At 44.7% G+C, this 27,429-nt stretch overlaps 2 protein-coding genes across 2 annotated transcripts; both read right to left on the bottom strand.

Moving 5' to 3' along the window:
• Positions 1-277: 277 nt before the first annotated feature.
• Positions 278-26,103, bottom strand: DNAJC21 (DnaJ heat shock protein family (Hsp40) member C21). Its single transcript, XM_008262105.4, has 12 exons — positions 25,855-26,103; positions 19,862-19,955; positions 17,773-17,896; positions 16,985-17,107; positions 15,705-16,009; positions 14,485-14,636; positions 11,604-11,691; positions 9,295-9,453; positions 8,868-8,910; positions 3,399-3,571; positions 2,330-2,405; positions 278-1,835 (listed from the first exon to the last, which is right to left on the bottom strand). Exons 1-12 carry the CDS (start codon positions 25,949-25,951, stop codon positions 1,668-1,670), a joined length of 1,602 nt encoding a protein of 533 aa, XP_008260327.1. The 5' UTR covers positions 25,952-26,103; the 3' UTR covers positions 278-1,667.
• Positions 19,047-19,530, bottom strand: LOC100342204 (large ribosomal subunit protein uL29-like). The gene has a single exon (XM_051853838.2). The coding sequence runs from the start codon at positions 19,481-19,483 to the stop codon at positions 19,112-19,114; it is 372 nt and encodes a 123-aa protein (XP_051709798.1). The 5' UTR covers positions 19,484-19,530; the 3' UTR covers positions 19,047-19,111.
• Positions 26,104-27,429: the final 1,326 nt, after the last annotated feature.

The following is a 27,429-nucleotide window of genomic DNA, read 5'->3' as shown; positions in this document are numbered from 1 at the left end:
AAAAAAATACTGAATGATGGAAAAACAGAACCAAAAACTTCTGAGAAACCCAAAGAAGGAAACATCGCTCATTAGTCAGTAGAAATTCTAAGCCATCTGCTACCTTGCTCTACCATCTTTTATAGCTGTCACCAGGCCTGGGGAGGAAGTGCCATGTAAACTGATTTGTTTCCTACTCCACAATTCAAATATATCTTGTTGCTAATTACCAGTAAAATATTAAATCAACACAGTGAAACCCTGAAGCAATATTACTCTGGAAATACAAGCATCTATGTACAATTTTTTAAGATTATTTATTTATTTGACAGGTAGAGTTACAGACAGTGAGAGGGAGAGACAGAGAGAAAGGTCTTCCTTCCATTGGTTCACCCCCCAAATGGCCGCTACGGCCGGAGCTACGCCGATCCGAAGCCAGGAACCAGGTGCTTCCTCCTGGTCTCCCATGCGGGTGCAGGGCCCAAGCACTTGAGCCATCCTCCACTTTCCTCCCGGGCCACAGCAGAGAGCTGGACTGGAAGAGAAGCAGCCAGAACTAGAACCCGGTACCCATATGGGATGCTGGCGCTGCAGGCGGAGGATTAGCCAAGTGAGCCATGGCACCGGCCCCAGCATCTATGTACAATTAACTAGCTATCATTGTCCTTGAGAAAAAAACCTACAGTAGTCAATAATCAGTTACTTAGAAATAAATTGGGGGCTGGCATTGTTGAGAAGCAGGTAAAGCTAACACCAGCATCCCAAATGGGCACTGGCTCATGTCCCAGATGCTCCACTTCAGTCCACCTCCCTGCTAATAGCCTGGGCAGAGCAGTGAAGGATGGCCCAAGCATTTGGGCTCCTGCACCAATGTGGAGACCTAGATGAAGCTTCTGGCTATGGATTGGCCCAGCCCTGGCTGTTGCAGCTATCTGGGGAGTGAACCAGTGGATGAAAGATTTTTGTCTCTCCCTCTCTCTCTGTAACTCTGAATTTCAAATAAATAAACCTTTAAAAAAAAAAAAAAAAAGGCCAGGAGATTCTTCTAGGTCTCCCATATGGGTAGTAATGGCCCAAGCACTTGGCCATCTTCTGTTGCTTTTCCCAGGACATTAGCAGGATCAGAAATGGAGCAGCTGGGCTGGGACATGATCCAGCACCCATATGGGATGCTGGCATGGCGGGCAGCAGCTTTACCTGCTATACCACAATGTCAACCCTAAAAAATAATTTTAAAATCAGAATTGGAGTCACGAGGTCAGGTAGAAAAAAAATCTATAATATTTTTAAGAGACCTGACAGATTATGATAAAATACAAAGTTATTAAAAATATGAAACTCATAAAATACAGCAGAAAGGGGCATTTTTATGTGTTAAAATAATTTAATTCTCCCTGTACATTTCTGTTCACACAAACCAACAGAAATCAATACACACTTTACAATATTTACCTGTCTTGAGACATTCAAGTCAATCCAGATGGCAAAAGTATAATTCAATCACTAGTGAAATGTTTAAAAAATATATATTAAACAAAAAAATGTTTTTTACAAGATAAAAAATAATCTTTCACAATGCAATAAATTGCAGATCACTGAGATTTTAACTCTTTAGATGATTTCAGTTCAGTTTTTGGTTTCAAAAATCAAGAGACAGCCAAAAAGAAAAAAAGGTGTTGCCAGACTTTCTATCTGTTTTTACGTTTCTCTTTCTTGCTTCGACTGCTCGTTACACTGTTTAAAGATGATGATGATGAAGGTGCTCTTGCATGACCTGTGGCCTTCAGATGGTCAAAGAGTTTATTTCGGGATGGAAATTCACTGTGGCAGGTGGCACAGCTGATAAGAACATCACTCTGAGAAAAGGAAAAAAAAATTCAGACAAAAGCCAAGTGTTATCATCGAGGATACTGTTAATGCCAAGATAAAACACCGTTTACGTTGCTATTCCTTGATGTTTTAACAAAACGGGGGCAACAAAGGCAGATGTTCTTGGAAGTTAAATTCCACCCACGTCAGTGGTGCACACCACAGGGGATAGTTTGTGCTTCACTATGCAGAACCTGACACAGGTAATTCTTATCACCACAGCTTTAGATTGCCAAGTAATGTAAAACAGTATTGGTAACTGTGCTAGTACAGACTAATATTTCCAATGTGCTTGCTTCTTTTTAAAGGAAACAAAAGTAGCACTTAGATAAATTCTGCATCTGTCAAACAAAACTGAAGGAGCCAGGTCTCTGCAGAGTCTACAGAGAAGGGCTCACTCCATATGCGGTCACATCTTTGGAACAACATACTTTGTAAACAACACGGCCCACTGAGGAGACGTCACACAGTTTTGACCTACCACAGTTGGGGGTTCAGCAGGTACTCTGACAGATTTTTTCGTGTCTTTGGTTTTCTTCCCTTTGGATTTAGGAACACTGCAAAATAAATTCAGCATAATCCAAAAAGGTACTTATTATAGTTGTCATCTTGCTCCCAAGAACCCCTTGAAAGAGATGAACTTTAAAGGGCAATTCACTAATTTTAAGGGCTATTTTAATTAAACTTCACATCTCATATGAATAAACAACTTTAGAGACCAAACTACAAATCAAATTAAGGGATGTATGAGACCCCTAAAATACCTCCAAATGTTCAGAGTGCAGAAGCGGGGTAGCTGGGATTTGAACCAGGCCCTCCCATATGAGATATGGGCTTAACTGCTGTGCCAAATGCCGTACTACTGGCCTTATACACACTGCTGTACCCAAATTCCACTGTCCCCTTACTGCTGCTCCAGTGTGGAGCATTTCAACTCTGCCTGCACTTGAACTCTTTTCCAAGGTCCTGTAACAGGAACCCCAGGCTGCTTATTGTTTGGATCTCTCCTCAAGGAGTAAGAAATGGTTCCCTATTTTAGAGGAACAGAGGAGGATAAGGACAAGAAAGTCACATAAGAGGAGGGAAGGAGACAGGACTATCTCCCCGAGGGAGACCACTCTAGCCCCCCACTGTGGCCTTTCAAAGCTGCTGCCCTCAGTCCTAACATGGTGGAGCCCAATAAAGGAAGACCGTCACCATGATGGAACTTGATGAGTGACACTGCAGGAGTATGTGATGGAGAATGAGACTCAGCAGGAGCCTGTCTATCCTGAGCATCAAGGATTCAGGATCAGGACAAGGTAAGAACCGCAGTAGGAAAAGGGAAACAACACATTCAAATGGACTGCTTTCTGATCTTGCCCATGTTCCCGCAACGTCTCCAAGCATATTCCTCCAGCATTCTCTTTCTGACACACCTCATCTGTGTGCATGGGGATATAGATGTCTAAGGTATATGTGTGTGACTTGGTCAGTCATGGGAACATGTGAAACATTATCCTTACTATCAATATTCAGTAACTGCAAACTAATAAACAACTTTGGCTTACTTTTTAGATTCATTTTTTGGATCATCACATGGTTTGATAGTCTCCACAACACTGACATTTTCTTGGGGGCTATCTCCCAATTCTTTGGCACTGTCTTGATTTAAGTTACCATCTTCTGGATCAATTGTTTCTTCTTCTCCAGTTCCATTTTCATTGAAATTGTCATCATAATTCTAGGTAAAACACACATGCATTACAAGATAAATGGCATGTCGTAATAGTGGCTTCTTACATGAGGTTGCCAAGTAGCTATAATAAGCAATGATAATATCTTACATACTCTAGTAGGAGAATATCTTCAGGGAATAAAATAGAGGAACAGGTAAGTTAAAAACAGATGCTCATTAGAGATTAAACTAGGGAAAGCTGAAAATAGTCCAAATGTTCAGTAATGGCTGAATATATGAAGGAAAAGTACAACATATTAGCAAAAGTACAAGACAGAAAATTATACATACAATCAAATCACAACCTAATTCAACATGAACTAATCTCTATCGGCAGAAATAAGGATATATTTATACTTATTTGAAAGCCAGAGTTACAGGAAGAGATCATCTATCCACTGGTTCTCTTCCCAGATGGCTGCAATGACCAGGCTAAAGCTAGAAGCTGCTTTCAGATCTCCCACATGGGTGACAGGGGCCTAAGCACTTGGGCCATCTTTTGCTGTTTTTCCCAGGCCATCAGCAGGGAGCAGGAATGTCTAAATGGAGAACCAATGCCCACAGGGGATGCTGGTATACCAGGTAGCAGCTTTACTCACTATACCACAATGCTGGCCCCCGATATTTATACTTTTCTATATTTTCCAAATAATTGGCAATAAGCAACTATTATTTTTACAAAATCAACAACGAACAGGCAGTTATATGCACCAGGCATCTTTCATAAAACTTCACTAAGGGTAACTGTTTTGACTCATTTTTGCTACATTTGTGTTCTCTCTCTTGAGTCTTTGCCATGTATTTTTTTAAGGTCAAAAACATTCTCCCCCAGATCCACAACACTCAAGCACTTCACAGTGATATTATCTGTTACACAGTCCACATTCAAGTTTACCAACTAATTCCTTTTCTGTAACCCAATATGGGAACTCAAGAAGAATTCCACTGTTCCATATTTTCTTTCATGATATTGAAAATTTGATTGTTTTGTAGAACACCCCATAATTTGGCTTCATTTGTTAATCATTAGATTCAGATTAAACATTTGTAATAATGATGCTGTGCCAGTTTGTCCCATTTCCCAGTGAATAAGTGGTGACTCGGTTAGATGGTACTATCACATATTTCTCTACAGAAAAGGCCCTTTTCCTTTTTTAGTTAATAAGTAATTTGCAGGGGCCGGCTTTGTGGCATAGTATGCTAAGCCTCTGCATGTGGCACCAGCACCCGCCATGGGCACAGTTTGAGTCTGGCTGTTCCTTTTCTGGTCCGGCTCTCTATTATGGCCTAGGAAAGCAGTGGAAGGTGGCCCAAGTGCTTGGGCCCCTGCACCCACGAGAAGAAGCTCCTGGCTCATCTCTGCCTGTTATGGCCATTTGGGGAGTGAACAAGCAATGGAAGACCTTTCTCTCCCTCCTTCTCTCTGTAACTCTACCTCTCAAAGAAATAAATAATCTTTAAAAAGGTAGTCTGCAGAGTACAACTTTGAGACTGTGTGACTAGCTTGCCCACAATACCCATCTCCTGACGAGTGTCGCATTGATCGATGACTTTCCCAAACCTTGTAGTACATTAGTGGTAACAGAACAGGGATTTTTCTCCCCATTATTTGTGCCATTCACATTTGTATTAACTCTTAGTCTTCTACAAGGAAGTTTTCCCACTTCCTTTAACAAAATCAATGTGTGAAAACTTAGGACCATTATTCCTTTCACTAACTCAAATTTTCTCCAATGGCAGGTCCTGCAAGCTGGCTTCTGAGCACTTCTTAGTTTTTATTTTTAGCACAGGATGCTCTCGGCTGACCTTTCATCATCTTGGTCTCAGCCTGGAATCCACTATTTCTCAAGCATTTTCCTGGGAAAGGGAACTTAAGAAACCCAGGTACATGCACAGCAGGATGCCTCCGCAAGATACTCATAATGGGCACTGCTAACACACTCACAGCTTTTTGACAATGCCCATCCAGCACCACCACTCCTCCTATGCCTCCATCTGTATTTCCCTTCTCTCACAGAGAATGTGGTTCCCTAGAGCATTAAGGTATTTACTGGGTGCAAACAAGGGGCAGAGCTGGGATGCCCATATCCTGTATCCAGGTACCTGGGTTTCAGTCCCAGCTGCGCTTCCATTTCCAGTGTACTGCTAAAGCAGACCCTGAGAAACAGCAGTGATGGCTCCTAGTTAAGTCCCTACCACTCAAGTGGGAGATTTTGATTGAGTACCCAGATCCCTGGCCCAGCCCAATAAAGTACTAGGTGTTCTTTTATAATCTTCAGTGGCTTGTGCAATTTTTTTGACCATCCTTTCAGAAAACTTCCCCAATCTGAAATTTTAAGAATCTCAGGCCAGTGCTGCGGCTCAATAGGCTAATCCTCTGCCTTGCGGCACCGGCACACTGGGTTCTAGTCCCGGTTGGGGCGCCGGATTCTGTCCCGGTTGCCCTCTTCCAGGCCAGCTCTCTGCTGTGGCCAGGGAGTGCAGTGGAGGATGGCCCAAGTGCTTGGGCCCTGCACCCCATGGGAAACCAGGAGAAGCACCTGGCTCCTGCCTTCGGATCAGCACGCTGCAGCACGCCAGCCATTGGAGGGTGAACCAACGGCAAAGGAAGACCTTTCTCTCTGTCTCTCTCTCTCACTGTCCACTCTGCCTGTCAAAAATAAATAAATAAATAAATAAAAAAGAATCTCAGTATTTACTGCCTTCATCTATTTGAAAAGCTAAGACAGATCTTTCATTTTCTAGTTCACTCCCCAAATGCCCACAATAGCCAGGCTGGGACACATTAAAGCCAGAACTTCATCAGGGTTCCATATGTGGGTGGCAGGGACCCATCACTTCAGTCATCACCTGCTGCCTCCCGGGATGCATTAGCAGGAAAGTGGATCAGAAGCAGAACAAGTGGGATGCAGATTTCCCAAGCCACAAGCAGGCTTCACCTGCTGTGCCACAATGCCTGCCCTTGCCTCCAGCTGCTCATGTGTCCACACTGACATCCCCTTCACGAGGGGCTTAGAAAATATCAGGAAAATTGCTACATAAAAATTATAAACAAGAAGTGTTATAAAGAAATATAGCTTTGTCAGGAAAAAATGGAGAGGGCACTTATTAGTATTTTCTTCATTGATGAAAATGCTTTGTTTTTATTGTAATCAATAGAGCTTGTACTCCATGAATCAAGGTAAGAGGCAAAGTATAATTCTCCCTGCATTTTCTAGTGGTACAAACACACCAAGCAAAGCCAAAATGTCCTACATCAGTGTTCACAGGATCCTGGGAGGGGTGATGGCACCAGCAAATTTACAAAAGGAACATACAACTTATTATGTTTTGTAACTGAAGCAAAGACATTTCAAGTCATAATTCTAATAGTGATTAGCTCTGGTATCATTTTGGAATAAACTAATAGTTGAACTGTACTTGACAATTTTTATCTAAAGATTCATGAAACATTCATGTGTATCTGATTTTGTAAAAACATAACTAGATCACATTAAAATGTCACAAAAATCAGTTCCATTCTACTTGGAACCGACAAATAGTCTTAGTAAAACAGACAAACTCACTTATTCTTTATAGGTTCAGAGACATCTAACACCATTTATTTTAAAATAATCCTTATGATAAAGACTGCACTGGGGGCCGGCGCCGTGGCTCACTAGGCTAATCCTCCGCCTGGCGGCGCCGGCACACCAGGTTCTAGTCCCGGTCAGGGCGCCGGATTCTGTCCTGGTTGCCCCTCTTCCAGGCCAGCTCTCTGCTGTGGCCCGGGAAGGCAGTGGAGGATGGCCCAAGTGCTTGGGCCCTGCACCCCATGGGAGACCAGGATAAGTACCTGGCTCCTGCCATCGGATCAGCGCGGTGCGCCAGCCGCAGTGCACCGGCTGCGGCGGCCATTGGAGGGTGAACCAACGGCAAAGGAAGACCTTTCTCTCTCTCTCTCTCTCTCACTGTCCACTCTGCCTGTCAAAAAAAAAAAAAAATGGGAGTCCAGCAGCAAAATATTTTGGGGCTGGTATCGTGGCACAGCAAGTTAAGCCACTGCCTACAACACCAGCATCCCATCTGGGTACTGGTTCACGTCCTACCTGCTACACTTCCAACCCAGCTCCATATTAATGTGCCTGGGATAGCAGCAGAAGATGGCCTAAGTACCTGGGCCTCTGACACACATGTAGGAGACCTGGATGGAGTTCTCGGCTTTGGCCTAGCCCTAGTCCCTGCAGCCTTTTGGGGAGTGGATCAGCAAATGGAAGATCTGTCTCTCCCTCTAATTCTGCCTTTCAAATAAGTAAGTCTTTAAATAGCTGAAATATTTTTTCAAGAATAACTATTATTACAAGTTTATAACCAAAAGTTTCTTTTACACAATGTCATTTATACTACTGGTAGAATAAATAAGAGATACAATGAATGACCAATCTTCCAGAATTTAAATGCTGTCTTGACTGAAAAGCCTTGTTATCAGATGTATCTAGATTTGTTTTTTTAAATATGGTCACTCATACCAGGGGAATTTGACTCAAGACAGTCAATGCCCAAATGCCCACATGGTAAGGGATGGACCAAGCTCAAGAAAGAACTCAATCTAGGTTTCCCAGATGGTTGGCGGGTACTCAACTAGTTGAGCCATCACTTGCTGCCTCCTAGGGCACACATTAGCAGAAACCTAGAATCAGGAGCCGAACTGGGACTTGGGCATCCCAACCAGCAACTTTAACCATGAGGCCAAACATCCACCACTACACACAAAATTTTTAAACACACTGATAATGTGTCAGTTATATACATAGAAGGAAGAGAAAAAGCTAAAAGGGAAAATGTTTTTAATACCTTTTTTTTTTGACAGGCAGAGTGGACAGTGAGAGAGAGAGACAGAGAGAAAGGTCTTCCCTTTGCCATTGGTTCACCCTCCAATGGCCGCTATGGCTGGCGTGCTGCAGCCGGCACACCGCACTGATCCGATGGCAGGAGCCAGGTGCTTCTCCTGGTCTCCCATGGGGTGCAGGGCCCAAGCACTTGGGCCATCCTCCACTGCCTTCCCGGGCCACAGCAGAGAGCTGGCCTGGAAGAGGGGCAACCGGGACAGAATCCAGCACCCCGACCGGGACTAGAACCCGGTGTGCCGGCGCCGCAAGGCAGAGGATTAGCCTATTGAGCCACGGCGCCCGCCTCAATACCTTTTAATCAACAAAAATCATGGAGTGAAAGGCCTTCTCTTTCCTATAGCCATACAGGATAAACCAAGAGCACTCCAGCTTTAGGGTTGGTGTTCAATGTTAATAAAACGTTGACAACATACCTGTGCTGGTTTCTGTTTCTTTTTCTTCTGTTTTTTAGAAAGCCTAAGAGCAAACAGAAATCAAAATGTTAAAACACTTGGCTGTGTGGAGTTTTACTAAATGACTGATACCGAAATACACTAGACAGAGAGGGAGGTAAAAAGCATTCAACAGAAAAGGAATTCTCATATTGCTAGAGACTAACAACCTTAGTTCAGTGAAGAATAATTTGCCTACAAACTGCAAAAGTATAAAATGGCTTTTTATATAGATATAATGCATTCTGTAAAATTTGTATTTGCTGCCATGTCAGTATCTACTTTGATATGCCAGAGTTCCACTAACCAGAAAGGATACAGAAAGTGTTAGCATAACAGACTAACTCTCTTGGAATAAACAACACTTATGTGAAAAGTTCATTAAGTGATATATAATATCTAGAAGTACTTTTCTTTTGGTGCATCTTCCATTTCTTCCTCAGAATCGGCATTCAATAGATTTCCATCTGTTTGAAGTCCTGAAAAATTCTCTTCCTCCTCTTCCAGCTGCTGTTTTAACAAGGCAACCATCTCTCGGTGCTTCTTCGACTTCTCGTGATTCTTCATGCTGAAAGAACAACCTCACGTGATCAGGTGCTCAGGCACTCCTTCACACGTGCCCAGCTCGTGCTAGATGGCTCCAACCCAGTAGAAATTTACTTTTCCCCAGTTAACTTAGAGATGGATACAGACAAACAGAAGGCTGTCAAGACTTCCCAGGCATTAAAAGTAGCTGGGGCGGGGTGTGTGTCCCATGACCACCCTCTTTCTTCCTGTATCCAGCACTCACCCCTTTCTCTGTACATACTTCTTCCTTTTTTTATGGGGGGAGGGATTATCTATTGTTTTCAATGTCTACTTCAGTCTATAAGTAACTAAAGGGCATCTCACAAGAAGTGGACAGATTAACCAGGAGGTAGCAAACTGGTATCATTATCTACTTGACCTCAGCTGTTCAGAAATATGGAATTCTAGAGTGCTACTTTTCCTGCTCACTAAAATTCTTCCTCACACCAAGGTCCCTGGGAGAAACTGTGTCAGAAAGTAAGTGCTCAGAAAAACAATGAGGACATGTCACCAGGACACAACAGCTGGCCTGAAGGAACTCTCACTAGCTAAATCTGGAATAATGTGAGGGAACATGAAAAGGGCAGTAACGTATTATAAGGCACTGAGAAAGACTGGCTCACAACAGATGCCAAATTCTGACACCTGAGGCTGGGAAAAAAAAAACACCACCATTTAGTACTCATCACTATAAAGACTGCTACAAGCTAAAGCCATACAGATGCTAACCAAATCCTCTCAAAGAGACATGCAGCAAGTGAAAATCAGCTACAAAGGAAAAACACTAATCAAAATCATCACCACCAATGATGGACAGAAGACTTCATGAGAAAATCCCAATGAGAAATATTCTACAAAAAATGGGCAGCATTTATAAAATGTAAACAGCATTAAAGACAAAGACTAAACAAATGAATACACAGTCCTAGACTGGATTTTGTAGTCTAGAAAGCTACATAGACTATTAAAGGAACAGCTGACAAAACAAGTATGGGCAACAAGTTAGATACAAGCGTTCTCTCACTGCTATTAATTTCCTCATGTTGGCTGGCACCGCGGCTCACTAGGCTAATCCTCCGCCTTGCGGCGCCGGCACACTGGGTTCTAGTCCCTGTCGGGGCGCCGGATTCTGTCCTGGTTGCCCCTCTTCCAGGCCAGCTCTCTGCTGTGGCCAGGGAGTGCAGTGGAGGATGGCCCAAGTGCTTGGGCTCTGCACCCGCATGGGAGACCAGGAGATGTACCTGGCTCCTGCCTTCGGATCAGCGCAGTGCGCCAGCCGTGGCGGCCATTGGAGGGTGAACCAACGGCAAAAAGACCTTTCTCTCTCTCTCTCTCACTGTCCACTCTGCCTGTCAAAAAAAAAAAAAAATTTTCCTCATGTTGATAGTGGTCCTGTGGTTATGGAAGGAATATCCTTATTTTTAAGAACTATATAGTGAAGTATTAGGCAATAAAGAAACATTGTATATGTAACTTTCTAATTATTCAGGAAAAACGTGTGTATAGAGAACCAGAGGGCACATGGTACAAAATGTTAGCCACAGGAAATCGGGTGGGCTCTATTCTGTTTTGCTATTTCTCCTTAGGTATTATTTCCAAATAAAAATGTTTAAAACTCTCTTCAGTGCTGTACTTTGTTTTCTTGCTTGTTTCTCGTTCAAGTGCCTCTGGAATGGCTCTGATGCTGCTGTTTTGCCCTTACGGTCAAACAGTCAGTTTATGACTTCCTCAGCTTCCATTTTCATTGACTGCCCATGGTCTGCTCCTTTCCCAGGGCTTATTCTACTGGTTCTCTCACATGGTCTGTCCCCTCTCCTTTATAATGGTACCATTCACAAGTCCCTCTTTTTGGTATTGTTTGCATTAGAAAAAGTGCTTCCACTTCAGCAAATACAAGCTTAAAGTTCCTCAGCTGTCAAAAGCAGCCTGCACAGGACAGGGATGACTGGATGTGGTCTCTCCTCCTTGCCAACACAAGCAACATTTCTCTCTGGGGACAGCCTCTGTGTTGCTGGTACAGAACGTCTCCCTCCCCTGCTGGGCAGGAACCGCCCCCAAGAGGACATGGTAAGGATGAGTGATCAACTGCCCTTCTTTCTAAATATTCAAAGTGTCACTCTTTGACTGCAAAAAAAAGGTGATCCAGCTTACGCCTTTTCTGTCTTGAAGGACTTGTCACAGGCCGGGCAGTAGAGGTCGTCATAAAGCTCCGCGTCCTCGGCCTCCTCACTCTCTCTGCCTGGAAGAGGGGAGATGATGTTAGGGGTCCTGCTTCATCAGAACGCAAATCAAACACGCTAACAGATGACATCTCTTCAGTAGGGGCCTAAAGCTACATGCAAATTAAAAACAAAAATCTGTGTATTTCTTTACAAGTAACCCACAAATGTTAGTAGGATCTGAGCTGGCCATTTAACAGCAGCACCAGATTATAAGGAAAGCCTTCTGAATAAACCACTTTATCTTTCAAGTTCTTTACATACATCCACTTAGAAGATTCAAAAGATTCTCAAAGTCTGGTTATAAGCTAAGTTTAGAAAATCAAATGCCCTTTATACTTAGGATGTTTTTCTTACAAAGGTTTTCACAGTTCACCTATTGAGCAAGATTTGATTCAGGCACATCTTGCAACTATTATCTAAGCTTCAATGTTAAGATAAGCTTAACTCTTAATATTCTGCCATTGAACAGAAAGAAGCGTACCATCCTTCTGGACCTTTTATCTTAAGACTTTATTACAAGAAAGTAATTAGTACCTACATAGCCCACAAAAACTAAGCCATTAAAAACTCAACTGAAACCTTTGCACAATTCTATATAAAAATAAGTTGGTTGCCATTTGAGATTCATTATAGGATCAATAAAGTTTCCAAGGAACTCGTCCATATTCTACTTTTTGGTTCTTAATATCACAATTTTTTTTTAAGATTTATCTGAAAGTCAGAGTTACACAGAGACAGAGGAGAAGCAGAGAGAGGCCGTGCATCTGCTGGTTCACTCTGTTGGCTGCAACGGCCGGAGCTGCACTGATCCGAAGCCAGGAGCTTCTTCTGGGTCTCCACATGGGTGCAGGGACCCAAGGACTTGAGCCATCTTCTTCTGCTTTCCCAGGCCATAGCAGAGAGCTGGATCAGAAGTGGAGCAGCCGGGACTTGAACCGGTGTCCATAGAGGATGCCAGCATTGCAGGCGGCAGCTTTACCCATTCATTATGCCACAGTGCTGGCCTGACAATATTAAAGAACATTTTCATTGAAATCATATGCCCGAAATATATTCTATCTAACTCTAATATTTAGTACCTAGTATTGTTTTCTAATTGTATACACTTAATATTTCATGTACATGAAATCTTTAATCAAATAAACACTGGATTTGATGTCAAAATCTGGATTTGAAAATGGTCATATATTCTCAGGCATTCCCCATATCAGGGTCCTAGTTTTCTCATTGGTAAAATGGAAACAATTCCATGCATAAAAAAACCTACATTTAAGGGACAATATTATGTGAGATTCAACCAAAATCTTGAAGTACTTTATAAACTGTAAAACTGTATAAATGCCACCTCATATTAAGTGCTTTTACAAAGCACTTTTAGACATACTACTACTGATTCATTAGCAAGATGTTTCATTTTATAATAATTTTGAACAAATAACAATTTGTTACTTTATCAATTGGGCTATTAGTCTGAAAATACATTTACTTACAAGGTAAAACTGGTAATTGTTAGGTGATTTCTCCTTATGGAGTAGCTAGAGACTGGAGAGAATGAAGCATACAGCCATTCTCAACTGAGCCTTCACCTCCCCTTTTAAGGTGGTCATGTGTCTGTGCACTCATATTTCAGCCCACATCAGGAGCCCCTCTGCCAAGTGAGAAACCGGAGGAAGAGCTTAGACACAATATGCAGGCTCCTACACTACGTCAGTTTTTGTAGATACAGTTGCTATTAAATTTGACCTACTTAACTGCATTTTTAAGGACCAGTCAGGTCAAACCTGTCAACATGCCTGCCTATACTCCATTAGATATGCAACCAGAAGCACAAATCACTTACTTACCACATGATCAGAAGCACAAATCACTTACTTACTACATGATCAGAAGGCTTTGTTAACCAAAGTATCTGAGATTACTTCAACGGACTACCTTTGGACCAAACTACATGGTTTTCAATTCTAGTTCTTTGTTCCATTAAAAATCTGGAGATGGGGTTGGCACTGTGGCGTAGTGGGTTAAACCTCTGCTTGCAACACCAGCTTCCTATATGGGTGCTGTTTCAAGACCTGGCAACTCCACTTCCAATCCAGCTCCCGCTAACGTGCCTAGGAAAGCGGCAGAAGATGGCCCAAGTGCTTGGGCCCCTGCCACCCACATGGGAGACCTGGAGCCACCTCCAGGCTCCTGGCTTCAGCCTGTTCCAGCTCTGGCCCTTGTGGCCATTTGGGGAGTGAATCATGATGAAGAGCTCTACCTCTACCTTTCAAATAAATAAATAATAAATTCTGGGGGGCAGGTGCAGAGGCACAGTGGGTTAAAGCCCTGGCCTGCAGCACCAGCATCCCATATGGGCGCAGTTCACGTCCCGGATGCTCTACTTCTGATCCAGCTCCCTGCTAATGTGCCTGGGAAAGCAGTGGAAAATGGCCCAAGTGCTTGGGCCCCCAGACCCACGAGACCCAGAAGAAGCTCCTGGCTCCTGGCTTCAGAGAGGTGCAGCTCCAGCCATTGTGGCCATTTGGAGAGTGAACCAGCAGATGGAAGACCTCTCTCTCTCTACCTGTCTTTAACTCTCTAACTCTTTCAAATAAACAAAATAAATCTTTAAAAAAAAAAAAAAAAAACTGCTAAGAAATCCAGATGTCACACACTTTGGCATGTTTCCGGCAACGAATGGCTGAAACCAGCTGTTCTCCACCTGTCACTTGCCTCTCAGTCCCTGATGTCTTACCTGGGCCTTGTGAATGGCACCTGGTTGCACAACACCATTTATTTTCTAAAGTTCCTTAATGAATGGAGAACATTACCATCTTGTCCGTCCTTTGGTTCACGCTCCTCCACTTCATTTTCATCTGATCCGTCTCCAAACTCCTTTTCATACCGTGCCTCCATCTCCTGGAGCTCCTTCTCCAAATTGGCCATGGTCATCCAGCTCTGCTCCCTGTACTGCTCTGCCAGTCTAGATGCACAAAGCACAGTCAAGTCTCTCTGTGGGGTTTTTACTTACTTTTCAGGCTTAACATCCACCCCCTGGAGACAGACTGTCCATGCTTACAAGTTTAAAACCTGGGCTTGGAACTGGGGGCAAAGACACTTAAACCTGTCACTCACTATGTGGCTGATTTTAATTGCTCTATTAGATAATGGGTTTTGAAACTCTTGGTGACATATTAAAAGTCTTCAGGTGACTTTTAGATCCTAGGTGTCAAGTCCCAATTTTTAAAAGATGAGAGGTAGGGTAAGTAAAGTTTTTAATAAGTGACCATTTTTTTGAAAGAATGCTATAATGCTAATGCTCTGGAAACAATGCTTCTGCAGAAACTCAACAGCAAAACGAATGAACTGAGTAAATGAGCTGAATGTATCAGAGTATTCCAACAAAGAGACAGTGTCTCACGGTGGTTAAAAGCAGGGGCTCTACAGGGCTGGTGCTGTGGCAAAATAGGCTAAGTCTCCGCCTGAGGCACCAGAATTCCATGTGGGCACCAGTTTGTGTCCCAGATGTTCCTCTTCCCATCTAGTTCCCTGCTAATGGCCTGGGAAAGCAGTAGAAGATGGCCCAAGTGCTTGGGCCTCTGCAGCTGTGTGGGAGACCCAGAAGAAGCTCCTGGCTCCAGATAGGCCCAGCTTCAGCTGTTGTAGCCATTTGGGGAGTGAACAAGTGGATGGAAGACCTTTCTCTCTGATTCTCTCTCTGTCTATACTCTGCCTCTCAAATAGATAACACTAAAAAAAAAAAAAAAAAAAAAAAAAAGAGGAGCTATAATATCAGACTTTTGGGTCTGATTCCTAGATTCCTAGCTCTGGGATTTATGTCCATCTGTCTCCTTTCCTCAAAAAAAAAAAAAAAAAAAAAAAAAACTTCCAGAATTGTGCAGTGGGAGATGTGCGCCATGTCTCCCCACACGCACTGAGGACCACCCAACGACACCTCCTCCCCCCTCCCCCCCCCTCTCCCTCCTCCTCCTCCTCCCCCCAAGGACTGAGGACCACCGCACTGAGGACCACCTAAGCCCACGTCTCATACTTCGCCTGCTTCAGCTTCTGTTGCCGCCTCATCTCCTCAGCCTTCCTCGCCTTCTCTGCATTCTGTTCTTCCACAAGTTTTCGATGTGCCTGTACTCTTTTATCTCTTTTGCGAATGAAAGCTACCAGCTGCCGGACAAGTTCATTCTTCTCTTTCCTTGCTTTGTCCCGGATCTTTTTGTTTTCTTTTTCCATAGCTCGTTTTTCCCAGCGGTTTGAAGCTTGTCGCGTATCATATTCCTCTTTCCAAGCAAAATTCTTTTGAGTGCAGAAACTCTGCCAGTAAGCGTAGAAAGGATGGACTACCTGGCAACAGAAGACAGGTCAAATTCTAGCTTTTTATTTCTATATATGCATGCATGTGTGTATAAATTTAATTATTTATAAGACAGAGATCTCCCATCAACTGGTTCACTCTAAATACCCGTAATAGCTGGGGCTGCGACTGGGCCAGAGAGAAGCTAGGAGCCAATAACTCAATCCAGGTCTCCCATGTGAGTGGCAGGGCCCCAAGTAGTTGAGCCACCATTTGCTGCCTCCCAGGGTACACTAAACAGGAAGCTAGAATCAGAGGTGGAGCCTAGACTTGGACCGAGGCACTCTGATACAGATTCGAGTTTCCCAAGTGGTGTATTAACCATTGAGGCACTTAAATGCCCACCCCTCTTTTTAATATTTTTTGGCAAGGTAGCAAAAGTGAGTAATGCAAAACACCTTCCAGCTGACTATCTACACAGATAGCATTCCTTTCTTCAACAGGAGAAGACAGCCCTATTCAGACTTCCCAGAACACATTATTCTTCAAAACAGATTTAGTGAGAAAAGACTATTACTAACCACAGGTTGGAACCATGGCCAATAAACAGGAAAAGTAAGGAGTGGGAGGCTATAGGGAGGTGAATGTTCCTTTTGGAAGGAGGAGAAGATGAGGGATGACGGGACAGGATGGAGAAATAGGACTTTTCTTTAATTAATCTATTTATCTGGGAGGCAGAAAGAGACAGAGAAAGTGAGCTCCCACCTGAAGATTCACTCCCCAAATGGTTGCAAAGACTGGGGTGGAGGGGTGGGCATCACCTGCTGCCTCCCAGGGTCTGCATTAGCAGAGAGCTAGAATCGGGAATGGGAGCCAGGACTCCAACGTGGGCACTCCGATGTGGATACAGGCACCTTAAACAACAGCTTAACCACTACAAACAACTGCCTTGCAACTTTTTTTTTTAATAATAGGAAAAAGACACAGTGATGAACGCTATAAAATGTAATGTTTCCTCCTTTTACCGTGTCATAGTCACTCTGGGAGTCTCCAAAAGTCGGGAAATCCTCAGCATCCTCCTCTAACACCGATTCCATTTCTTCCTTTGCAATCATTTCAAAGACATTGCGATACACTGTGTAAAAGCCCTAAGTAAAATCAGAAGTATGCATTCTATTTTAATACTTTATTGCACAATCACAGAGTAAGATTTAAATTGTACAGTGGAAAAAAAACTATAATGCTAAAGAATTCTAGGACCAAGCTGTCACTGCAAGCACATTTAGGTATCAACTGGTGGTTTTTATACTGACAGCTAAAAAATGAAGGCAATGTATTTTCAGTTTTCAAAATGAACATTGCTTCACTTCTATTATAGAATAATTTCAAGAATTCTCTTTGTATTTAAGTCTTCCTCAAGTTCTTTTTTTTTTTTTTTTTTTTTTTTTTGACAGGCAGAGTTAGACAGTAAGAGAGACAGACAGAGAGAAAGGTTTTCCTTCCTTTGGTTCACTCCCCAAATGGCTGCTATGGCTGGCGCGCTGTGCCGATCCGAAGCCAGGAGCTGGGTGCTTCCTCCTGGTCTCCCATGCAGGTGCAGGGACCCAAGCACTTGGGCCATCCTCCACTGCACTCCCGGGCCACAGCAGAGAGCTAGACTGGAAGAGGAGCAACCAGGTCAGAACCTGGTGCCCCAACTGGGACTAGAACCTGGGTGCCAGCGCCGCAGGCGGAGGATTAGCCAAGTGAGCCACAGCACTGGCCCATCCTCAAGTTCTTGATCAGCAATCAAGAGTGAGTCCCCTTATCTTACCTTTTCATCATCTCCATAACCAGAATAACAGGTAACAGTGAAATAGTGAAGCAAATCTAAGCTGTCGTCTTGATATTCTCCATCAAGCCCACCTTTAAGTAGGGCCTCTCTGTGATTATCATACCTAAAAAATAAAATGAAAAATTAGCATAATCAGTGAAGGTTCTAACAATTCAAAAGGACTCCTTACTCTAAAACAGCCAGAATAATGCACATTTCAATGTTTCAAATCAACAACAAGAGATTTTAAAGAAACATCAACATGAAAAGACTTAATAATCTTTCAGGGAACTTCTGATTAAAACTACACTTGCAACAGCCAACATGTGACATAATACTATGAACAGGAGGATTTAGAAAGTCAGGAACTTCATGACTCTCCCAGAAACGTAGCTGCATTGTCACAGGAAGCATTAAGAGGAAAGCAGTGGACATAGTCTGGTCCACAGACTAACTATCCACTAGTGATCTGGGAACTTACCAATGTGCACCAGAGTAAGACTCAACTCATGTTTATGTAACCTGATGTAGAAGCTTGCCCCACAAACACAAGAATTCCTCATAATACTGCTGTAAACATAGTTATTATCCCTGTTTGATGTAGCAGGAAGCTGAAACTCAGCAATATCAAAATCATTTGTTTTCATGATCATAAAGCCAATAAAGAGTTAAGGCCAGAATTCAAAACCAGATCTCTTTCACTGAAAAGACCAGGCCGTAGCACTACATGGTACTGTCTCGAGGTAACAGGAGATACTAAGCAGAAGCTTTAAACAGAAAGACCAGAGATTCCTTGGAACAAGAAAACCACCTAGAGAAGAAGCTACACTGAATTTCAAAGTTCTGAGAGGAAGGCAAAAGCAATTCTAAAGCTAGACCTCCAAACTCCCTGGGTACAGAAAAGTTGAGGATCCTTTCCCCTTATGATCCTAGTAAAGATCATTCTATCAGAATTGTCTTCACACCCTTTCTCACTTGACAGCCACTGTGCTGTATACTGTTCGACACACAGAACTTGTGCAGTAGCACACTGTGCACCCACCTACAGGATCATATATCAGGACTTAAAAATGTTATTTCAGGACTTAAAAATCTATTTTTTTGCAGCAAGAAGTTAATTGAGAACCTGAAAACTTAAGAATGTCTTCAAACATAGAACCTTTTTATTTAGAAATAGTAATAATTTATCAGATCATCATCAGTACAAGTATTTGTCAGAAACACAGAAGCTCAATCCAAATTTTTCACATAAAGTAGTTCTATGGACAAATATACAATTCTTTTTTTTTTTTTTTTTTTTTTTTTTGGCAGCCATTCTGTGTTTATTAGCAGCACGGGCTCAGGCCTTGACCGCGTACTTGCGCAGGGGGTACAGCCGCTCCTTCCGCTGCTGCTTCTTGGTCTTCAGGCTCTCCTCGTGCTTGTTGAGCCGGCGGCACATGGCGCGGGTCTTCTTGGGCCGCAGGTCCAGGGGCTTGTACTTCTTGCCCTTGTAGAATTTCCTGAGGTTTTCTTTCTGGGTCTGGTTAATGACGGTGAGAACGCGGGCAATGGATTTGCGGACAACTCGAATCTTGGAGAGCTTGGACGCCGCGCCGCCGGCCACCTTGGCCACGCGCAGCTGGGACAGCTCCACCTTCAGGTCGTCCAGCTGTTTCAGCAGCTCCTCCTTCTTCTTGCCGCGAAGGTCCCGGGACTTGATCTTGGCCATGGCTGCACAACCCCGCTGCCACCGCTCCAAATATACAATTCTTAAATTGAACTACTCTATCTGATTTTTAAGAACAAGTCAACATTTATCCTGTTTGATATCAGTAAATGTGTCATTCACCAAAGGTACCCCCTTTAACATCACTGCTCAATCTACCAAACTTTGTTCCAGTATCTATAAAAACCATACGGTTGGTACAATCACCTCCAAGGTTCCTTCCTCTCTAAAGACTGCATTTTATATAATGAATAGGTGACATGCTTCGAACATACCACAAACCATTTGGATATTAAATTCAAAATAAAAACAAAACACCAGGGCTGTACTGATGATTCCTTCCAACAAAACAAACTGGAATGGGGCGAGTGTGATGCTCACCAGGCTCTTTCCTGAGGGTCACTCAACACATCATATGCTGCTTGGATTAATTTGAATTGTTCAGCTGCTTCTGCGGCATTATCCAGATTTTTATCTGTTAAAGTGAAGGCACAGAAATTTAGTCATCAAAGATGCACAGGACAGAATCTAAATGAGATCTATAAACAGACGAATATGTAAAACATCGAAAAAGAGAGCCAAGGTGACAGCTGATAATCAAGACCTGTTAAAAGCATCTAAGTAGAAATTTCAGGCTTTTCCCTAAACTTTGGTATATAACTGAACACTCAATCTGGATACTCACAAATGAAAAACCCTGAGTAGCACACATTTTATATATTTGTTTTCTAAAGATTTATTTTATTTACTTGAAAGGCAGAGTTACAGCGAGAGGAGGAGAGACACAGAAAGAGATCTTCAATTGCTGGTTTGCCCCTGAAATGGCCACACGGCTGCTATACCACAATACTGGCCCCCATACATTTTACTTTTAACAGAAACAAAATAAAGAAGACTCAAATCAGTTATAGAAAGACTCATTTAGGGGCTGGTGTTGTGGTGTGGTGGGTTAAGCCACAGCCTGCAGCACTGCCATCCCATATGGGCACAGGTTTGAGTCTCAGCTGTTCCACTTCCAATCCAGCTCCCTGCTTGCTAATGCCCTTGGGAAAGCATCAGAGGATGGCCTAAGTGCCTGGGGTCCTGCCGCCCAGGTGGGAGACCCAAAAGAAGCTCCTGGCTCCTGGCTCCAGCCCAGTCCAGCCCAGCCCTGGGTGCTGCAGCCGTTTGGGGAGTGAACCAGAAAATGGAAGATCCCTGTTTCTCCCTCTCTGGAACTTTGCCTTTCAAATACATAAAAATAAATTAAAAAAAAAAAAAAAAAGATGTATTTGGTGCTAGGATATTTAGTGCTCACACTGTCTTTTTCTTATCAGAATTTATCAAAATAAATCTTGTAAGGTTAAAAAGACATGCACTAACTGTTATTTCTATAACTGTGCTTCCTTAACCCTGGAACTCAGCAAGCATCTCTGCCTCAGGGTAACAGCCAGCTTCCTAGTACCAGACACACAACACCCCAGTGTAATCAGTGTAGACTTACATTATCACTCTGTAACAGACACTACTAGCCAAGGTCTCTCCTCTTCCAAACAAAACTCTGATTTTGTTAACAGTGGCAAAGAACCCAGTTCAAAAATTCACCTCTCCAGAATTCCTTGAATTGGGAGTTATCAGGCAAACAGTTTTAATTAGCCAGTGAGATACACTTAAGTCTATTGGGTGAAGTACCACAGGAAAGAGACTGTTCTCCCGACACAAAGGATGGATGCAGTGGTTAAGGCACTGGGATACCTGCATCCCATACTGAAGTGCCTGCTTTCCATTCTAGCTTCCTGCTGATGTGCACCAGGTGAGGCAGCAGGTGACGGCTCAGGTACTTGGGTCCCTGACACCCAACACGGCAAATCTGAAAACAGTTCTGGGCTCCTGGCTTCTGTCCAGCCCAGCCTAGGCTGTTGTGAGCATTTGAAGAGTGAACCAGTAGATGGAAGATCAATCTTTTAAATTAATTAATTAAAATGGAAAAAAAACTTGTCAGATAAAAGGGATAGTCTCAAATGCCCCAGAATGTCAGCAATGGAATTTGCCTACATAAAACAAAAAACGGACTGGTGGGTAGGGTCTTTTTTCCTTCTAATCAGTAACTCATCTTAGAATACTGCTTTCTTTCACACCCTGCTTTCCTCCCCCAAAGACAAAACTCACCAATATGCCATCTGAAAATTACTAGAGTTGCTTTCTTAAATCACTGTTTCCATCTATCATATGGCTTTGTATTTCACTTCCATACACACTTGAGCCAGCTGACTATAAGGCTGAACTGAGTTCTTTAAGTATGAGCATAATAAGCTCAAAAGCAGGGGCTGGCACCGTGGCACAGCAGCTTAAGCTGCTGCCTATGACACCCATATGGGCATCTGTTCAAGTCCCTTTGCTCCAGTTCTGATCCAGCTCCCTGCTGATGGGCCTGGGGAAGCAGTGGAGGATGGTCCAAGTGTTTGGGCCCCTGTACCCACAAGGGAGACCCAGATGAAGCTCCTGGCTTGGGTCTGGCTGAGCCCTGGCCACTGTGGCCATTGAGGGGAGTGAACCAGCAGGTAAAAGATCTCTGACTCCCCTACCCTAACTCTTTCAAATAAGCAAATAAATCTTCTAAATAAGAAAAGTTTAAAAGCAGTCATGAGGGACTGGCGTCGTGGCCCAGCAGGTTAAGCCAGCACCTGGAATGCTAGCATCTCATAAGAAGGCAGGTTCATGTCCTGGCTGCTCCACTTTCAGCTAATGCACCTAGGAAAGCAGCAGGTGGCCAGAGTGCTTGGTCCCCTGCACCCATGTGGGAGTCCTGAATGGAATTCTGAATTCCTGGCTTCAGCCTGGCCCAGCCTTGGCCATTGTGGCCATTTGGGGAGTGAACCAGAGGCTAAAGCTCTCTCTGTCTCACCCCTTCTGTTAAACTATGCTTTTCAAATAAATACTAAATTTTCATTAAAAAAAAAAAAAAAGGCAGTAAAAGAAAGGGCAGTTGGCACAGCAATTAAGACCCTACTTGGGACACCTGCACTCCACACTAAACTGCCTGGGTCTGAGTCCCAGCTCCACTTTAAATGCCAGCTTCCTGTGCTAATGCACACTCAGGGAAGTAGCTGGTGACAGTTCAAGTAGCTGGGTTCCTACCACCGACACAGGAGATCCAGATTGAGTTCTAGGCTCCCAGATATGGCATGACCCTGGTTGTTGCCGGTATTTGGAGAGTAAACCAGTGGAAAGAAAATCTTTCTATTCATCGCAGTCTGTCTCTCTCTGCCTTTCAAATAAAATGAAAATACACTTACTTTAAAGCATCCATTAAAAAAAAAATCCCATTAAGCAACTGCAAAAACCACAGGTATTGCAAGCCCAGTCGTTAAAGTTTAAGAGGCATCCTCACATTATTCTTTCTCTCGACACGTTCATGCACTCTTGTGCTCTCTCCAGTGCCTGGAAAATTTCATGGATCATGTCTTTCAGCCCTGGCCTAAAGCCAGGCTCCCTGAAAACACCACTTGCCTACAGGCCTGCCCGGCTCCTCTTGCCACAGCACTTCCATGCTGGCCTGACCACATGGATCCTTCCCTCACACATGACTAAGATCCTTAGGCCATACCACCTTCCTCCCCTTCTCACTGCCTACTCGTCTCCAGCCACGCCCCTCTGACTCACTGAAAATGCTGGCACCTGACTCAGAATTTTCAACCCCAGCTTCTAGGTCAGTCATCCCAGGTGCCATCATTGCTGCCTGACCACCCAGCCTCCCCAGCTCCAGTCTTGCTTGGCCCCTACAGTCCATTCTGCCCAATATAGCCAGAGACTTGAAAAACACAAACCCACCATCCCCCTACTTCCAATTCGTCAGCGGCTTCCAATGCCTTTAGGTCCAAGTCCTGACCCTGTACCCTAGTGAGGTGGCCGCTGTTTACCGGGCCATGCTCGTCGTGTCCTGCCTCCCTCTACCTGTATTCCGCCTTGGGGTCTCCACCTACATGTCCCTTCTTCAGCAGCTAATTTCCTGGACAGCTCTCCCTTCTCCCACCAACACATAAACCTAGTCACGGCTGGATTCACCTGCTCCTAAGCACCTCGTACCTGCCTTCATACAGCCCCTGCATCATCAGACCGAAGCTGCCCCTTTTCCTTTTTGCCCTCAGACGGGGACCTTTTCCGCTTTCATCAGATGAATTACTAAAAGCTGCCCTGAGATCACACAGATGTTACTAGACAGAATTATTGACCTTACTGAAAATTATTCTCAGTCCCTCAATCAAGGTAATTACTTGTTCTTTAATACCATAAAAAAGACAGCTTTTCCATTTGAGTTAAGCAAAGCTTTACTATAGAAACATTAAGATGCAGTGCACACTGAACAAAATTAAACATTTTTTGAGTGAGGCATTTTCAAACCAAAAGATATCTGAGATGCCGTTAATCACAGTGATAGAAAAGATATATATGCACATTCAGTTCCTGACAGGTTTCAGAGCAGTTATATGCTATTTTACTAACATCTTCATACTTCATCCTTTCTTTCATGCACTGATTGCCAATTAATCACCAAATCTGGTAATTTCTCCTGTCAACATCTCTCCCTATGAGGTCTCTGCCCTAGCCTGACCCTGAGCCTCGATTGGGTAACAACCTGTCCCCTGTGGACTGACTTCTGTCTCCAGGCTTCTTCAAGGCACTGGGCTGCCTCCCCAGGATCCTCCAAGACTTATTAATAACACCAGCCGTGACTCTCCTTTAGTGGTAAAACAAATCTCTCAGGAACATTCAAGACCCTCTACAATGTGATGTCAAACTATTCTTCAAAAACATTTAATAGTGTTACCAAAATTACATATGCTGGGATCAGCTTTGTGATGCGATGAGCTAAGCTGCCACTCACAACACAGTGTGTTGGTTAAGCCCATATGGGATGCTGCCACTGCCGGTGGTGGCTTTACCCACTATGCCACAGTGCTGGCCCCCTCTAACTTCTTTCTGATTTCCTAACTCAGTTACTAAAGGTAATTACCTCATTACTCTACCAATATTCTTTACCAATATTACTTCTGGGTTTATTAACATTGACAACATTGACAATATCGTCTAACTTCCTGATGTGATAAACATTTCGGTACTTGGGCCATTTACATCTGTCCTTACACTATATGAAAAGTCTTCAAAAAGTCCACGGGAAATGCATACTGTCGAAAAGCTGCAGGGATTTCAAAAAAATGTTTGAAGCAAAATAAAGTCATCTTTTAATTACAGTTCCAAAGAACTTTTGGGAAGTACCTGATTTTCATGCCATTTTTCAGTGCTTCTGCTGGCAGTCAGTATTCCTTTGAAGAACAGACTCACACCTGTTGCTTGTTTCAGCAACCATCAACACCCCTTCCCAGCTGGGCCTCTGCCCGTTCCCTCATCTCCGCCTTCCCAGGACCACCACCTCGGTCCAACTGCCCCTGGCCCGTCTTCTGCCCCCACTGTGCTCCCCCCCATACTTTAAGTTTGCATTTTCAAATTCTGTTCCCCCGGGGTCCTCGGTGACAAGGTAACTCAAGTCCCTGCTCACACACAGATAATTCCCAGGAAATTATTAGTTGCTCTGTTAACCCAACTACCAACCCATCACCACGTTACACTGTTTCATTTGCACCTGTATGTATGTGTGGCGTGTTGCCCAGCGAGGCTCCGAGGTCCCTGTCTTGGCATTTCAGAGTTCGCATGCATACAAGGCGATCACCTGCCAGCTGTGTTTACGAATTCATGAAACTACTCACGCTCCTTATTATAAACCCCAGAAGGCTGAGATTCAACTTCGTAGTTTCCCGGGCTGGAATGCCACACAGGCCCGGGTCACAACCAAACAGAACCACCAGAGGCGGCATAGTTCTAAATCAACACACACACACACACACACACACACACACACACACACACACGGGCGGACACTCCATCAGAGTGAGCCGCAGAACCGGGTCCCAAGTGAGGCGCAGGGCTGCTTCGCCGGCCCACGAGCAGCAGAGAGAAGCATTCCTTTTAGAGGGCCCCTGACGAGCTCCCCTGACTTAATTTCGCTGAGAAAGGTGCCCAAGTTAGGGATTCCTGGATGAAGTTCTGGGAGCTCCATGGACTGAGGCCCACCAGGGGCGAGGCAGGGGCCAGCCTGAGCTCGGAGCCTCGCGGCCCGGCCCCGGCCCCCGCCCCGGGTGTGTGCGGGGGCGCAGGTGAAGTCGCCGACACCTGTCTCTCCCCATCAGGTGGCCATGCGGGAGCCGGGACCGTCGGGAAAGAGCGGGGTTCTGAGCCGGAGGGGCCTGGGAGCGGGGCGCCGGGCCGGGCCCCCGGCGTCGCCCAGGAGAGGGGTGAGAAGGGTCGCGGGCCCGCGGCGGTTGCGGGACAGCACCTACCAGGGTGCCATTTCAGGGCCAGCTTCCGATAGGCCTTCTTGAGCTCCTCCTCGCTGGCGTCGCGCCGCACCCCCAGCGCCTCGTAGTGACACTTCATCGCCGGGCCAGGCGGGGAGCCGGGGCGACCCGGGCCCGGGCAGGGGCAGCGGCGGCGCTGACGGGCCTCTCCTCCGGCGGCAGCCCGGCGCCCGCACCGGGCCAGCCAGCGAGCGCGGCGGCGGCGGCGGCGGCGTGGGACGGCGGAGGCGCGCGGCGCTGGCGGGCGACGCGGGCTGCGGCACGCGGGCGCGCGGAGGGGGCGGTGCCGGCGGCGGCGGCTCCGCATGGGAGGCGGGGCGGATCTGCTCCCGGAAGGGCCGCGCGCGAGGGAGGCGGGGCAGCGGCGGGGTGGGGGCGGAGCCTCGCGGAAGGGAGGCAGGGCCGTCAGGTGTCATTGTGAGGGCCACAGATGGCTATCAGATTGAGTGGCGTCTACTTGGCCGCTGATCTGAAAGCTGATGGGACGGAATAGGGTTGCTATGAGAGGTTCTGGTAAATATCTTGTAGGGCTCTGACTATATTATAAGTTATAAATGTTCACCTTTTGTTTGAAAAGGATACAGAGAACTTCCATCCCTGGTTATTTCCCCGAATGTTAGCAACATCCAGGGCTGGGCCTGGCCAAACCCACAAGTGGGGATGTCAATCCGGATCTCCCACGTGCATGCAGGAACCCAACTGCTTGAGCTATCACCTGCTACCCCTAGGGTACACATGGGTAGAAGCTGGAATCTGGAGCGGAGCCAGGACTCGAACCTGGGCATTCTGACACAGGACAGACTCCCAGACTTCCCAAGAGGCATCTTCACCACTGAGCCAGCAACTCAAGTAGTCCTGTGGCTGGCCTGACCCTCCTCAGCTGACAGTGGCAGTACTTGGCTGGACTGAACCCAATTTTTAATCTCTTTCCTTAATCTCTTTCCAACTCTTCAGCTGCCACTTAGTACTCTGATCTACATGGAAAATTACAGTAAGATAAACATTTCTTCAAGTAACATACCAAAAGCTTTATTATTGTCAAGGATAAAATGTTGAGTATTCATCCATCCAGTCCTCTTTAAATGTATTTCTGGTCAATAATCCTACCTTTCCATAATTGGCTTGGACTGAGAAAGTGGCTATGGAATAGTATTTAACCAGTAGCTTCTGGCTGATCTACATGTATTACATTGTATTACAGTACGGAGGATCTGTACAACTGCTGCAATTTGATAAGGTGTCATATCCCACTGTCCTTAAATTGCATCCACACACCAATACATTCCCCTGTAATGTGGAGTATTCACACACACTACCTGTGAGTTTCCTGTATCAACTACATATGGGTAAGGACAGAAGGGTTAGTGGTGTTTCTGACACCTGTTGAAATGAACAATTTGTTTATCCCTTATTCCCTAGTATCAAAACCAACCCTAAGCCTTACCAGGTTTCTCCACACAGCAATGTCACCAGTCACCATTCAAAACTTTTATTTTCCACAGCCTCAACCTTTTGGCATTGGCACTGGACATGGACTGAGAAGTCTGAGCTTGAGGG

This window comes from Oryctolagus cuniculus, chromosome 14 (assembly GCF_964237555.1).
Source record: "Oryctolagus cuniculus chromosome 14, mOryCun1.1, whole genome shotgun sequence".
Lineage (NCBI taxonomy): Eukaryota > Metazoa > Chordata > Mammalia > Lagomorpha > Leporidae > Oryctolagus > Oryctolagus cuniculus.
Note: the sequence above shows the minus strand (reverse complement) of the source record. Positions and strands in the feature narration are given on the sequence as shown.